Source organism: Xenopus laevis, chromosome 2L (genome assembly GCF_017654675.1).
Source record: "Xenopus laevis strain J_2021 chromosome 2L, Xenopus_laevis_v10.1, whole genome shotgun sequence".
NCBI lineage: Eukaryota > Metazoa > Chordata > Amphibia > Anura > Pipidae > Xenopus > Xenopus laevis.
The window spans coordinates 161217841-161233307 of NC_054373.1; the positions used below are offsets into that span (position 1 = coordinate 161217841).

At 38.2% G+C, this 15467-nt stretch overlaps 1 protein-coding gene across 4 annotated transcripts in view; it reads right to left on the reverse strand.

Moving 5' to 3' along the window:
* Window positions 1-5638: 5638 nt before the first annotated feature.
* LOC108707564 (neurobeachin) overlaps window positions 5639-15467 on the reverse strand; it is a 390963-nt gene continuing 381134 nt past the window's right edge. For all 4 annotated transcript variants that reach the window (XM_041582642.1, XM_041582644.1, XM_041582643.1 and 1 more), the window contains 3 exons: window positions 9879-10075; window positions 9168-9319; window positions 5639-7492 (listed from right to left, as the gene is read on the reverse strand). In XM_041582642.1, the coding sequence (XP_041438576.1) occupies window positions 7402-7492; window positions 9168-9319; window positions 9879-10075 (440 nt within the window). In that variant the 3' untranslated portion in view covers window positions 5639-7401. The remainder of the gene's footprint in view (window positions 7493-9167; window positions 9320-9878; window positions 10076-15467) is intronic.

Below are 15467 nucleotides of genomic sequence, written 5' to 3' on the forward strand. Positions count from 1 at the left end.
AGACTTAGCAGCTAGATCATCATTATCCATTGCAAGACAGGTCTGATACCCCAGTTTCCCTATAACAAGCCATTCAACTGGAGGACTGGAGTGATATTTGCAGAAGCACAAGACCAAGACTGTTTATTTTCCTCCTTGATTTGCTTGAATGACATTTTCACGGCAATTAAATTGCAAGCTGTAAAGAGACAGAACCGGAAGCACAGTCCAGTCACAAAATATAAAGATCAGTGGAGGAGCTGTAAGAATGGAAACACAGTGCACAAAGTCAGAGTAAATGAAGAATAATTGCACACTTTTACCGCTTGTAAATGCTCCTCTGCCCTTTACCCCGGTTACTCCACTTCTGTATTTCTTTACTCTCTGTATCATTAATCTTTGCTGATCGTCCTGGTTCAGTTCATCAGCTGCTCTCTGTCTCTTCAGCAAATACATCGGCCTCTGCTTTTCTCTTCACATACAATACATCAGTCTTTGCCTCAGTCCCCACGTAATCGTCAAATGCTGTGACTCTCTCTGAACCTGATACAACAGCCTCTATATCCTCACCCATTTCATCCAAATTCCTTTGATACTTCTCATCTCTCCAGTACAGTCCAAGCACTCTCTTCCCCTTTCCTCTAGTAGAATGACTGCCCTCCAGAAACCCTTTTCAATGAACGCCATGGTATTTCTGTGCAATGTTTTGACTGGGAACCCTCAGCACTTCTTAATGTTGTTAATGGTCTAGTAGTAAATCAAGTAAATCCTTGAACATAATAGAACATACTTTTGAGATCTAAAGTTAGTACAGGTATGGGACCCTTTCTCTGAAACCTGTTATCCAGAAAGCCCAGAATTATGAGAAGGCCGTCTCCCATAGACTCCGTTTTAAACAAATAATTCAAATGTTTAAAAATCATTTCCTTTTTCTCTGTAATAATAAAACGGTAGCTTGTACTTGATCCAATAAGGATTATAATTAATCCTTATTGGAAGCAAAACCAGCCTATTGGGTTTACTTAATGTTTAAATGTTTTTTTAGAAGACTAAAGGTATGGAAATGCAAATTTCTGTAAAAACCCAAGGTCCCGAACATTCTGGATAACAGGCCCCATACCTATATAGTTAATTAACTGACTGTTGAATACAATCTTATATTACAGCAAATTACAGGTCTGCCTACATATCACAATAGTGTACTTGGGTCATGGCAGCTAGACTAATGGAAGGCATTTATATATCGTCTACCATTTCTTTTGGTCTCCACTGGACCAGACTGTGTTGGGCATATTTCTAATGTTGTAACTTGTTTAATGAGTTCTGTTATCTCTATGGCAATGTTCTGTTCATTGTCACGGCTTTATTAGGAAGACTGACATATAGGTCAGGGTTATGCAGCAGAAGACCTGTAGCCGACCTGTAGCCAACAGCTGGAGACCCCTGGCAGCTGGAAAGCCTTGGCATTGGTTGTACTTTTTATTATGTATTAAAGCTGTGGCCAAGATTTCTTCCACTAAAGGTTGTGGTTGTGTTTTTTCATACTTCTTACATATACAAGAGGCACTATAAAAATTTTTTAATTCATAATTAAGTTTACAGTCAAGGACGTTCCTCTATAAGCCACAAAAGCACATTGCACTTGAGACTATCACCCCGAATAGCAGATTACTGGGTTTTGGGAATCTATAGTCGCCAGTACAATACACCTTGAATACATTTTCCTTTTAAAAATGTCCTAAATGTAATAATTGCTCTGTAGTCCAGGAATGGAATTCAGGTGAGTACAGAAGCATTGATGCAGAAAACACGCCTAATTAAACTCCTTCGTTCCCATACACTGCTACTACATTCACACGGGGCAAACCAAGATTGTTAAAAGCCTTACATTCCAGATCTCTTATGTATGACTTTTTTCTATGGAAGCAATGTAAAAACTGACATAACACCAGCATTTGCTGAAACTTGCGACCCCAGATATTATCTTTTAAACGAGTGATCTTTGTGAAGACTATTGCCGTGATATGTGAGCCTTAGTGAAAATATGTTTGAGAACTTCTGCTTGGGAATTTTTATTTTTCTAATAGGATCAAGAAGCTACCCATAACTTATTAATAACAAGAGAACAACTTTCTATTAACAAGAATATAAACCTGGACCTCAGGCTTTAGGCTTGTAACATGCTTAAATAAAATTGAAAATGTCCCAAAGTGTTTTCCCAATCCACGACTAATAAAATTCTCTTCAACTTTCAAATCCAAAATCCAAGCAAATACAGGATTGTCCCAGTGCGCCATTTTTTGGAGCAATCCAGTGACACGTGTAGGCTTGCAACATGCTTAGAATGACTAGCCCTGTAAGTAAGAGCAACGAAGACCTTAAGTCTTGTGCACATTAAACCCTTAGAAAAAATGTAACCACAGGCATCGCTCTTATGGTATTACATAGAATCCCCACACTCTAACAGCATACTAGCACACACCCATAAAAACAGTATCACATGCCTCTGGCCTGCTAGAGGCAGATTTATTAAAGATCTAGTTGGTTTTTTTGCCATGAAAAATTCCAGTTCTCAAGGGTATTTTTCAGCCAAAACTCAAATTTTTGGGCTAAAAAAAACAAAACAATTTTTTTGAGATTTATTATAACCCAAAGCCGGAAATAGCTCGAATCTGAAAATATTCCAACTTGAAGTCAATGGCAGAGGTTCCTTGGACTATTTGAAGATGTTAATAGCCTTCATGATGTTCAAGTTTTCTTTGGTGGGTTTCTCTGGAAAACTTGATCAAGATTGAGTTTTTTTTTTTGTTGTAAACTTGAGTTATTTGAGTTTTTCAACCCGATTCGAGTTTCTACCTTTGATGTTTTTTTTCAAATTAGAAACCATTCAAGTTGTGAGTTCATTCGAGATATAAAAAAGCTCACAGAGCATTAAAATTCGACCTTAGATAAATAACGCCCCTTGCGTTTATCTCAAGCTGCTGGCTCATCCAATTTACTTGTAAAACCAGAACATGGATATATAGGATATTACTGTGGAAAAAGAGTGTCTGCTGGCATGGTGTTAGGGTACCTGGGGTAACCCCTGTTGCGGGTTTTGACACAGGCGACGTATGATGTTATCGCGCATAGACGCGAGATTCAAATATTTAAAGAGCAAACTGATACTGTGTCATTGCCCAACGTAGGTCTATTCTCATAGTTCCTGGGAGTATTTCTGATCAGTTCTTGACCCTGCCTGACCCTGACCAACCCTTGTCTGCTGCCTGTCCCGACTCCTGCCTGTATCTCAACCATTCTATCAGATGCGGTTTATATCTGCCACTTTGTGTACCGACCTAGCCTGTGACCTCGACTACGATCTCTGCCTTTGATTCTGTACTGTGCATCCTGTACTGGTATCGACTTGACCTGTCCTTGACACGCTCTTATTCTCTGTTCTGTTTACACGTACGGTTCCCTTGCTCGCCCAGAACTCTCTCCTTGGTCCTCTCACATTAAGACCTGGTGGCATCTGAGTAGCAGAGGACTCCACCTGAAGTGAAAGGCGGTTGTTAAAGGCAGAACAGTGAGCCGTGACCGGGACCTTGGGGTTTGTTCTAGGTTTGGGATACCCAATGTTACGCATGGAAGCAGGGTCTTGAAAGTAATTGTTCGTTATTGCTACAGTGGTGGCCAAAAATAATGCACTGGTTGTGTCAGAAATGTTGCGGTATTCACATATGTATTTCTTTTGTTTGCAGTAGAGCTTAAAAATACTGGATATAAATAAACAAAAATCTAACCTTAATCCTAAAATGTACTGGTCAAAAATTGTGACAGGCATGGATTTGCGGGGAATTTCCGCATTTCGCCAGCTGCAAATTATTTTGTGAAACTGATGCAAAAGTTTGCAGCCAAAAAAAATGTGCTGTGACAAAAAAAGACCATAGTGTAAAAATTGACACACGTCAAAATAATTTTGACACCCGTTGACTTTAATGCATTTGGATAAAAAAGTCACAAGTGTAAAAATTGTTGCGTTAAAATAATTTTGACACCCAGTGACTAATGCTTTTCACCAATTTTTTCACTGATGTTTTGGGGTTGCTTGAGTTGCATGGTATCACAAAATCAGGATATTACCAAGGTATTTTGGTGCACAATATTGAACCACCCAGTGTCAGAAAACAGATTTCTCCATTGCAGACCATGGACTTCCAGCAGGACAATGATCTGCTATGGAGGATCTATGATCTGCAATGGAGAACTCAGTCCTCTGACTCTGGGTGGTTCAATATTGTGCTCCACGATTCCTTGATAATATTGATTTCATGAAAAAAAAAGGAGAACTTCCTGCTTGTAATCCAGATATTTCTTACAGTATTTCTAAAAATGCCACTTAGGGTCATTATCCTTCTAGAACAGTGATCCCCAACCAGTAGCTCGTGAGCAACATGTTGCTCTCCAACCCATTGGATGTTGCTCTCAGTGGCCTCAAAGCAGGAGCTTATTTTTGAATTCCAGGCTTGGAGGCAAGTTTTGGTTGCTTAAAACCCAGATGTAATGCCAACCAGTGTCTCATGTAGGCGGTCAGTCCACATAGGGGATACCAATAGCCAATCACAGCCCTTATTTGGCACCACCTAGGAACATTTTCCGTGCTTGTGTTGCTCCCCAACTCTTTTTAAATCTGAATAATGCTCACGGGTGAAAAAGGTTGGGGACCCCTGTTCTAGAAGATCCATGATCTCCATCACAGATCAGGGATCTTCCAGCAGGTCTGTGACCCTAACCACACTTCAAAAAGCCCCCTGGAATGATTAAAGATAAATTGCTTGATTGTTAAGTGTCATCCTTCAAGTCCAGGAGAATTGGAGTTGTCTATAATTCCTATCTATAGGAATTACTTAGCTTAGTTTTTCTTTCAAATTGTGTTCTACCAACTATTAAGTCTAGGGTGTTGAAAAATGTGTCTGTCTTTTTTTCTCCAGATCTAAAAGGATAGGTTACAAAGCTCTTCAATATTAACAGAAGAAGACGGAATTTTTGGCGGGTTTTGCCAGCCAAACTAGTGACTTATTTTGTGCATGAGCAAAACGTGCCAGTTGTGTTTGCCATTAGTGTATAACACCAATCATACTGTTTCTATTTCTGCTTTTATTCAATAAATACAGGAAGCATGGAATATACTGAGAAAGAGAAAATTCTCCATTCTTGATGCAGATCAAATCATATAATTATGTATGTTACTACAATCAAACCTTGCACATACAAAAGCTAAAAGCTGCACAGACATCAGATCCTTCTAGTACAATATTTTCTTCTTTCCCTTTTCACAAAATATTCAAGAAGTGTTCTGTTATCTCTCTCTGTAATATGGTCAAGTATTCAGTTTTTCAGAAACACTTTGGCTTGCAGTCAGATATGACTATTGAACCAAGATGTCAGTTTTATTGGAAAAGTGCCTTTTAGACCAAAATACGAGTTGTACATTTTGAAACCAGATGCTTCCACAACTGATGTGAGACTTGGAAAATGACTTGTAAGCAGGCAAGCTGGTACAGCACAAATATATTAATGTACGTTTCCTGGTTGGGTTTCAAAATATTTGTCAATTTTGTAGACCAAAAAAAAAAAAGAAGAAAATTAAAAAACACACAGAAACACGAAAGCGGCAAATGAATTATTTGCATATTTTATTTTATGTTTTTTTTTTATTTCCAACTGAACACATCTGGCATATTTTACATCTCTGCAATAAAACATGGTTACAATAGCTTAAGGAATTGATATATCCAAAATATCTCACCATGATTTCAAGATGAAATGAACTAGTCCTCCAGGTGTTCAATATCCTCCTATTCTAAGCTACAACTCAAAGATATTGCTTAACAGACTGGTGATAACTTAATATTTACGTTGATTCCTCAAAATCGTTTTTTAATTTTTTTCGAATCTTTTTTTTTTTTTTTTGGATTATTTTTTTCTTTTAAATACAAACAGCAATGTAGAAGAAACTCAGTGGTAAAACTTACTAATACAAGGTGAAGAACAAATAATCACATCAATAAATAATGATATGTTTCTGGTGCAAAGTGCCAATACAAGAATTCATTATTTCATTTGACTTTTTTTTTTTTTCTTTCGTTTTTAAATAAATGACTGCAAGTGAGAGTGTAAATTTGGAGAAAATTACATTCCTGATACATGCCTTATAGCCCTACCGACACAATATGTACATCTATGACAATACAGTCACCAAATATACAAAGAAGAAACGTGTATTTACCCCTGGGTGTGTCTTTTTTTTTCCTTTACCGGTACATTGTGCAGGGAATGATTCAGACAGTCATCACTGCAGTACAGTAAATTGTAAAGCAACGTCTCCGACTTAGGCTGGGAATGCGGCTTTACACAGCTGCACAGGTTAACACTAATCCTGTTACACCAAAACCCAAGTTCTAAGGAACAAAGCATTTTTATCAAGAAAGAAAGCACAGAAATGAGCCCAACTCATAACCCTAATTACCTGCTCAAGGTAGGACGGGGCTATGCTACGTTCTCCCCAGCGTGCAGTCATTCGGCACCTTGACATTTGTTTCTACTGCCAGGGCTTTTTCGCATCTGTTCTCCTTTGTTATGATAAATAAACTAGTGAAGAGAAACAGCAAATCTATATCTCTCGTGAAAGAATAATGGCAAACCATGGCTTTATATCCCTAGACTGAAAAGACTTTTCTTCGAAGGGACAATAACAAAGTGCAATGCACATTTTGCTGCAAACGTTAGGTTTAATGGTTAACCCCGCATTCCATCATTTGCAATGAGCTGCAATTTGTTTTAAATTATATTTCTTTCAAACACCTGTTCCATCAAGACGTCAAGGCTTAAAGTATAAGCACATTGTAGCTCCATGATAAAATTAAGAAATTTTTTTTTTCATCTGTTTGTTCTTTATACAAGGTTTTACTTTTACAAAAGTATCCCTGTCTTGCATCTGATGTAAAAAGTATCAAACATATATTTTTTTTTTCTTTCACAGCTTGAAAAGAGGCTGGAAACGGGATGTGTGATTTGTGGACTAAACACCGTTACAGCTGAACGCAAGGTTCTTCATAGTTACCGAAAGTCTCTTTGTAATACATCCTATCACCATTTTGGTTTTTTAGATAAATAAAGTTTGATATAGTTACCAAAACATCTCCTAATCGTCATATTTTACATGAGACAAGCTCGCCTGTTAGCAGCTGGTGTTCAGTTGTGGAAAAAACACACAAGAAAAAATGGTTGCTGACTACAATGTACAGCTATTGCTGGGTGTAATGGAATGTACAACGGAGGTCAATGCAGGCTTGGTTCTTCTACCAGAGATGACAACACCTTCTCACTGCAGCACTTGAGCTCTGGGCCCATACTTGGCTTTCCCATCTTCAGCCAGCTTCAGTATCTGTTCTGGTGTTCATAATGCCACCGGTTAAAATCTATATTAAAAGCTACAATGCTACCAGAAGCCATTCCAGTAATCAGAGTCCTAGAAAGAATAGAAGCACATCTTGTTTAGTTTCTTTTGTTTCAACACATTCGACAAAAGACTAATAATGTTATTTAACTATTGTAAGATGGCCATACATACAGAGATCCGCTCATTTGGCCTTGAGGTAGTTGATATTGGGTTGATCATTATGGGCCCCCGATCGGATAACAACAATGAGAATACTGATGGTCAGATCAAGACCAAATCAAAGAATTATTGCAGTCCTTGATCAGACGGGATTTTTAAACCTTCCCTATTAAGATCTGGCCAACTTTCAGCCAAATGTGAATCCGTTAGAAGGCCCCATACACTGCCCAATAAGCTGCCGGCAACTTATATTCATTCCCGTGTATGGGGAAGCTTTAGAGTCAATATTCTATGGAATAAACTACTGCAAACAGATTGTAGAGTCACCAAAGGTTGTTAGCCCGGATAGAACATGGTACAACCCTCTGCCCTCTTGCGGAGTTTGGCGACTTATTGTGTGATTCAGCTGTTCACCTGAACTGGTTTGCAAGAGGTCGGAGGGTTGTACCGTATACTGTCTGGGCTAACAACCTTTGGTGACTCTACAATCTGTTTTCAATGTATTTATTTCAAACCTGCGGGTGTAAGTGGCCTCTTTCTACTAATCAGCTCGACCTATCCATTGATGGCTAAAACTACCCAAAATATTTAACATGCACGAGGCCACAGTTTGAGTGTTGTACACTTATTATAGACTAAGGCTCTTTGTAACTAAAATTCTTTGATAATATTTCCCAAAACTTCTACTTATATATTAAAAGAAGTAATGTCCTCCTCTATGGAAAATCATATTAGAAGCTACGTTGAATGAGCAAAAACCATTACCGAATGAGCAGACAAAAAGGAAGCCGATTTAATGCGAGCAGTCAATGATAGCAAACAAAGGCAGATGCAGCCATAAGCTACTCTGAAAATCAAACCTCATTGTCCCAAAATCTGATCAGATATATGCTACTCTGAAAATCAAACCTCATTGTCCAAAATCAGATCATTTAGAGACTTTTATTGACCAGGGCTCACACTATGTGGGTGTATCAGCCCACGCAGGCACCACTTTGATCACCACTACTTGTTCTTGGACAATAATAAGTGTGAAGGCATTCCATTACATCAATACAAATAGGAAGTAGTCCATGTGTAGAATTGCTCTAATTATATTTATGCAAATCCGGATCAAAAGACTCAAGGTGGCCATACATAAGCAGATTTAAGCCGCATTGAGTTGTTGCAGGCCTCGTCCCATTGGCTGGTCTTCCAATCATTGAATCCGATCGTTTGCCAGATATCACCCACCTTTTAGCGGGCATATTGGGGGGGTCCACTTATTTGGTGACCTTGGCAAATGATTGGATCATATAGTGTATGGCCAGCTTTAGTTGACTATTTCCCTATTAGGGGTACAGTGAAAATCTGTACTAAATTACATTATTTTAGCACTGATAATTCTTGACATAATAGAAATATCTCCTTAAAATATTAATTATTGCAATATGTGAGCTGCACTTTATATCTGATAAAACATGAATGTTACAAAATACACTTAGCTATACTTTTGTTACTGTGTGAAGCTTCTTTTTTTTAGTTCCACATATACAAAATGCAAGATTACCAATGCAACGAGGGATATGTTTCCAGTGTAACTCACCTCTGATCGTGTGATAGGTCCATGGCTCTTATTCCAGCATCACAGCCAGGGTAAATGTAAAGCTGCTTAAAATCACAAGCTTGCCAAACCTCCACTATACCGTTATCTCCACCAGTCACAAGATTCTGCCCATCACTGCTCAGAAGTATGGCCTTATTAACAAACAACATGACAAGTATTAGGAATGACCAAGAAGCTTAATTGTACAATACCATGTCAAATTAGAAATTACACTACACAGATTTAAACTGCATTTTCTAACACAGAAAGGAAACATTTGCTCTCTAAAATTAAAGTGTTAAGTCAGAGTCCAACCTGTGCATGAATTAGCCTTCTATTTAGGGATGCACCGAATCTAGGATTTGGTTCGGGACTTGGCCAAGATTCAGCCTTTATTAGCCGGGTTCAGATTCAACGGAATCAAATCTGAATCCAAAAAATCACGTGACTTTCATCACACAAACAAGGAAGTCAAATATGTTTTACCCGCATGCTATGCACACAATTCTCTTTCCCCCTTTTTAACCTAATTTACATATGCAAATAAGGGTTTGGATTTGGTTCCATATTCAGCCAAATCTTTCACAAAGGATTCAGGGTAATCCTAAAATAGTTGATTCGGTGCATCCCTACTTCTATCTGTCTCTTGGAAATAAACTATTCATTCTTGATAGGTGACACAACTGAGAAATGTATTGGTATTACACTTACCCGAGTGGAATCATTGCTCTCCATCTGGCCCAGAAGTTTTCCATTAATGCTGAAATTGCAAAACCTGCCCCGTTCATAATATATAATACAGTGGCCCTCACTGGAAACCGAAATTAATCTAGGATAAAGGCAGTGGTCTGGTCCCTCCAGGGCTCTTAGCAGATCTCCAGTGATGGTATGAACTAAACACGGACCTTCTGCAAAACAAAATGAAGACATCTGTTTCAGTTTCATAAGCAGCACTCTATAAGCAGCAATGCAGAATAACTGAATCAAATGGCATGAGGTTGCCATTGCCCTTGATAAACACTGGCCAAATAAAAGAAGATAGACCAGTAGATATTTTATTTGGTAACATAAGGACCCCTCCCCCGCACACACATGGCACAACAGTTGAGAATGATCAAAATTCACAACTTATGCCTCGATTTAGAGTTGGGAAGATGGCTAAAAACTATTTTATATTATCATATAAAGTCTAGCGTGTTTGGGAAGATTTGGCCTTTGACAGTAGAATATGGTCCCTGGTAGTAATTAGGGACTGATTCGCCCATCACTAGTCCCTGGACCTCCAGGTGGACATTTTGTGAACTATTCAACATGACATATTGGTAGTCTCCATAGCAGCGGTCATATTAACAAACGCTCACCATTCGACCAAAGATCGTTATCTCATGGAACCCCACTTGGAGCAGTAGTCTTGGAACACCCACATGGAGCAACAATCAGCCAGTTTATTAGAATATTACTAAAACTGCCAATAACATCGCAACCAGTGTCTTGATTTAGATGCAAAGCACCACCAAAACTCGTTCTTTGTTCTAGTGAGGCAAAGATGGTTCCAAGCCATTTCATAGTAACATAAAAGTCTAGAGCCTTGGTAGATTTGGGTAAATAATCCTTGAAATCCTCCTTTTTGCTCTAGACCAAAGCACAAGATCGGTGTTGCTCTGACCCCTTAAACACATATGTATATTCATGGCTTGAACAATACTTGCAATCTTGTATAAAAAGATGAATACCTAGAAAAATGTAAAATTATAAGAAGAAAGGAAGACATCTCCTAAAGCATGGCAACATAATCAATACCATGCATATGTATAAGAGAAAGTAATATAAAATGGGTGGCAATACACAGCGTTTATGAATTTTATTTTGGGGGGGGTACTTTATTAACATCTATCCAAGATTTCTTCATCAAAACCAATGGCAGCTCAATCGTATCTTTAAATGCAGAGGGAAACATAATAATCAGTGGAACAAAGCATATGTTACCTTTGAAGGCAGCAATTGACTGCAAAAGAGGAAATAAGGAAGTGGAAACCAACAAATTGCTTTGATCATTAAAAAACCTCTCTAGTTTATTTCAAGCAGTGGTTCTGTTTACCAGCAAATCAAATTACTCTGCTTTCCATAAATCAGTCAATTTACTCTGCTTTCTATAAATCAGTTGGCTTCAATTGGAAGGTAGACTTATATGTTATCGGTGAGTGAATGTCATTCAAACGTTTGCAGGAGACCATCACATGTGTTTTTAAGAGATACAAGTCAATACCAGAGGCACTAGCCACCGACATCTTGAGCACAAAGAAAAGCTAAATTATTCAAAGCAAATTGTACAATATTCAGACAAGGTCATCAGGCTCTGGGGGACCATGTCCTACACATATTCACTACAAGAATCCCAGCACTCGGCATTAGGCAGCCTTTGCCTTTGAAAACAGGAACACAGATGTAAAGAAAATGCAGAGTTTCAGGATGATTGCCCCTTTTGTCCTTCCAGTGAAACATGGATTACTTACTCATGGCTGCACCTAAATGAGTGCAATTTGGCATCTCAAAAAAGTCACAAGAGGGCATTGCACAACCCATTGTTGGGAACAAAAGATGCACAAGATCCCAATATTGTGTTAATTTTATGGCATTGTCCAACTGATGTGCTTCTAACCAAATGTTAATGAAGGTCACTCTAAAAAACCCAAAATCGTAATCATCGTCAGGCTCCAACTTCATATCATATACATCCTTGAACACTTAGTTAATAATGTGGTTAATAAGCTCCATGATCAACAGAATTTTGTTAATATATCAAAGTCAATCGAGTCCTCTCTGTATTTATCAGTCAGTTCTCTATAATTTATGCAGCTATTTAACATCACAAGTCAATTCATATCAACAAATAAACTAATAAAGTTTGAAGAGGTCCCCAAAATAAGCAGATCTTTGCCTGATTTGGACCCTCACTTAACGGCCAAAATGAGTCTCATTCCCTTGACAATTTGGTTCCTGTCCTACAGCATCATTAAACCTGCTTCATAGACAGCTGGATGATCCCCAGCATGATATAACGTGGGCAGGATGTATAAATAAATATATATATATAATACAGAAGAGCCATGAATATCCTGTCAATTTTTTCTATAAATGGTGCTTAGTGATGTTATTGGTTATAACTGGAGCTTAGTGATGTCATTGCTGTCATGCCTCACTTAAACTTGTGTATTATAATAAATGAGGTACCCCTTGTTGCAAAATATGAAGATATTCATGACCTATATAAAAACACTTGGCCAACGGCCTTGTGCTTTAATTTGGCCATGGAACTCCTTGGTAACTTATAATACTTATTTTTACAAGAGGGGGGTACTTAATTCACTATATACACAGATATGGGATCCAGAATGCTGGGGACATGGGGTTTTCCGTAATTTTGATCTCCATACTACTAGAAAATCATGGGAAAATTAAATAATCCGAATAGGTTGGTTTCGCCTATAATAAGGATTAATTATATCTTAGCTTGGATCAAGTACAAGCTACCATTTTATTATTATAGAGAAAAAGGAAATATTTTTTTTTAAAATTTGAATTCTTTGGATATAATGGGAGTATATGGGAGATGACCTGTACCTGTACAATAATTTACTGACATCCTAGAATCCTTGAAATTGGAGTCGGCAGCTAATATGAGCCCTGTATGGTCAGATTCATGCAATTATACAAAATAGGATAGAAATAAAAGCATATTTTTTAACGTTGTCTTATTTGGTCCTTACTGGCCGACTTCATGGCTGTGCTGTTGGCTTTTATCTATCCGAACCCAAACAAAGAAATAAAACCATTATCAGTGTTTCCATATAAATAATTCAGACACATTCTCTAAGAACGGAAAGGCAAATATGCATTGCGCTGGGAACCTTTCAGAGAGTTATTTGATGGGTGAAACATTACCCACAGACCGATTTCTCAATGTCAGGGAAAGCTGGAAGTTGATTAAAAGGTAAAGGCGTCCTATTAGGTCAATAACATGAAGTCTATTATTGTCAGCGAGCTGCTAAAATGAATATATATTTTATTGACAAAGCCATTTGCCATGAAAGGTGGGCTATTAGCAGAGAAATGAATGGGGATCAAGAAGCAATTGGCTAATAAAGATTACTAAGGACAGCGAGAGGGGAAGGTATATCTTGCACAAAGTGGCCGGCAGCTTATTATTCAAGCTAGAGATTTCCTCAAGCATTTATGACATCTGTCCTCCTATTTAAGGAAACAAACTAAATGAAACAGTATCCCGAAGCTTCCACGGAGAAAATCCGATCAAAGGATCTTAGCATGTACGTTCACTCATGTCAGGCGGGGAGGAATCGCTTGTAAGCTAATCATCTGGGAAACAGCATGTAAATCCAGCAGGCTGCTTTATATATTTCACTTTATGGGGCAAAAAAATGGAATGAATGCAAAGTAAGCTGCTACAGATGTGCTGGTTTGGTTTATGGAGGGTACGAAAGGCCCTTTATATGCCATAGTGGAAAGGAACCACTGCATAGCACTAGCAGATGGGAACACTACACCGGCCTAATACGGATACATAGCTGGCCACATGGCCAAAACACTTTCCTATGTAGGAAACTAAAAGCCAGGGCACCAAAGCATTTACTCCTCAAATAATGCTTGCTAGTCTGCACTTTTGAAACCTGGCACCATTACAACAAAGGAACATATTTTTAATTCCCAGTATGTTGTCATAAGCTAGGCATGCACTGAAAAGCAGCAGTAAAGTGAATGCAAACTTGAGGCCATTCCCCATACATCCCAACATTTGAAAAATGGAAAGAGAGACAAAAAATGTTTGACCGCACCCATTTTGTGGCCACACCCCCTAACTGCCATGTCCATTTTACAAAATTTTGCAGGTTATGGAAAGTTTGAACACATTTCTGGGGGTTTTAGAGTCATGTTTTATGTGTTAGTACAGTTTTGCTAATGAACGTGAATTGCCCTTTAAGCTGCAAGTCACAATTTCCCCTGCTAATCTTAAATAATTACAATTATATCTTTGCTTATCTTAAATAGTTACAATTGTATCTTTGCTTATCTTAAATAGTTACCATTGTATCTTTGCTTATCTTAAATAGTTACAATTGTACAAAACTGCAGGTGTCGAGTATTCTGGACTCTCCAAAAGCCTCTTACTTAATTAAGTTTCAGAAATGTTGTATCTTTATCTGGCATCAGTGCAGGAGAAACAGAAAATTGAGACTTTTCAGTAACAAACTGGAACTGCGGGCTGAGCTGTCAAAATCGGAACTGTACCATAGAAAACGGGACAGTTGGGAGGTATGATCACCAAACCTACTTGCACCCATATATGTTCCTAGAAACCTAGTTAGCTCCACTATACCCCACCTTCCTTAGACTCAACTTAGCAGGCTTCCCCTTTTACACTTTTACAAAAGAAAAGTGCTCCAAACTAATCCTATTCATTTTTTTCCCATTTTGTCTGATAAATAGATACTCCTAAGTTAAACTTCATTACCTTCATGTGAAAGGGAGGCTGGGGAAAGTGCTAAGGTAGAAGAAAATGTAGTGAATACGGTGCTTTATAGAGTACCTCTAAGTGACATTATTTAATGTTTCTCAAATAAGCCAAAACGAATAAAGGGAATATTTTTTTTAATAAAAACAACAACATTCATTCTTTTTTGTACATTAACATTTATATACAGTATGAGTGAGTGCCGCCATGTAGCAGGGTTGAGGCTTTCTAAAAATCAGCGGAAAGCACTACCCTTATGATCAGAGAAGGTGCTCGATAGTTAATCGTATGGACAATGCTAAAAACACCTACTAATGCTGCTCATTTGCAGACAGCACATGCATACTGAGAGATGGATGGTCTGAAGGCCATATGAGTAATGGAGGCTACAACGGTTATCGCATTATATAAATGCAATGCAAACTGTTCAAACACTTGTTGATCATACAGAAGTAGTCAATGCGAAGATACATTGGCATGTAAATACACCAGCCAGGAATATCACCCTAGCCTCCATCATTCTAACCAGTGCCAGGATCAACATTTTACTGGGAAAGAACAAAAACAAGAATGTAAATGTGGCCATAGAATTCTACCTGTATCTGATGATTTAGCACTAACAAAGGCCGATGTTTGGGTGCCTTCAAAGGCGCCCGTCAAAATTTTCTGGCCAACCCAATCGACGAGCCAACCGATATCCAAGTCTTCTGCCGATATCGGTCGTCTCATCTCCCACCATACACGCAACCAATATCATATGAATATGTGTTTCG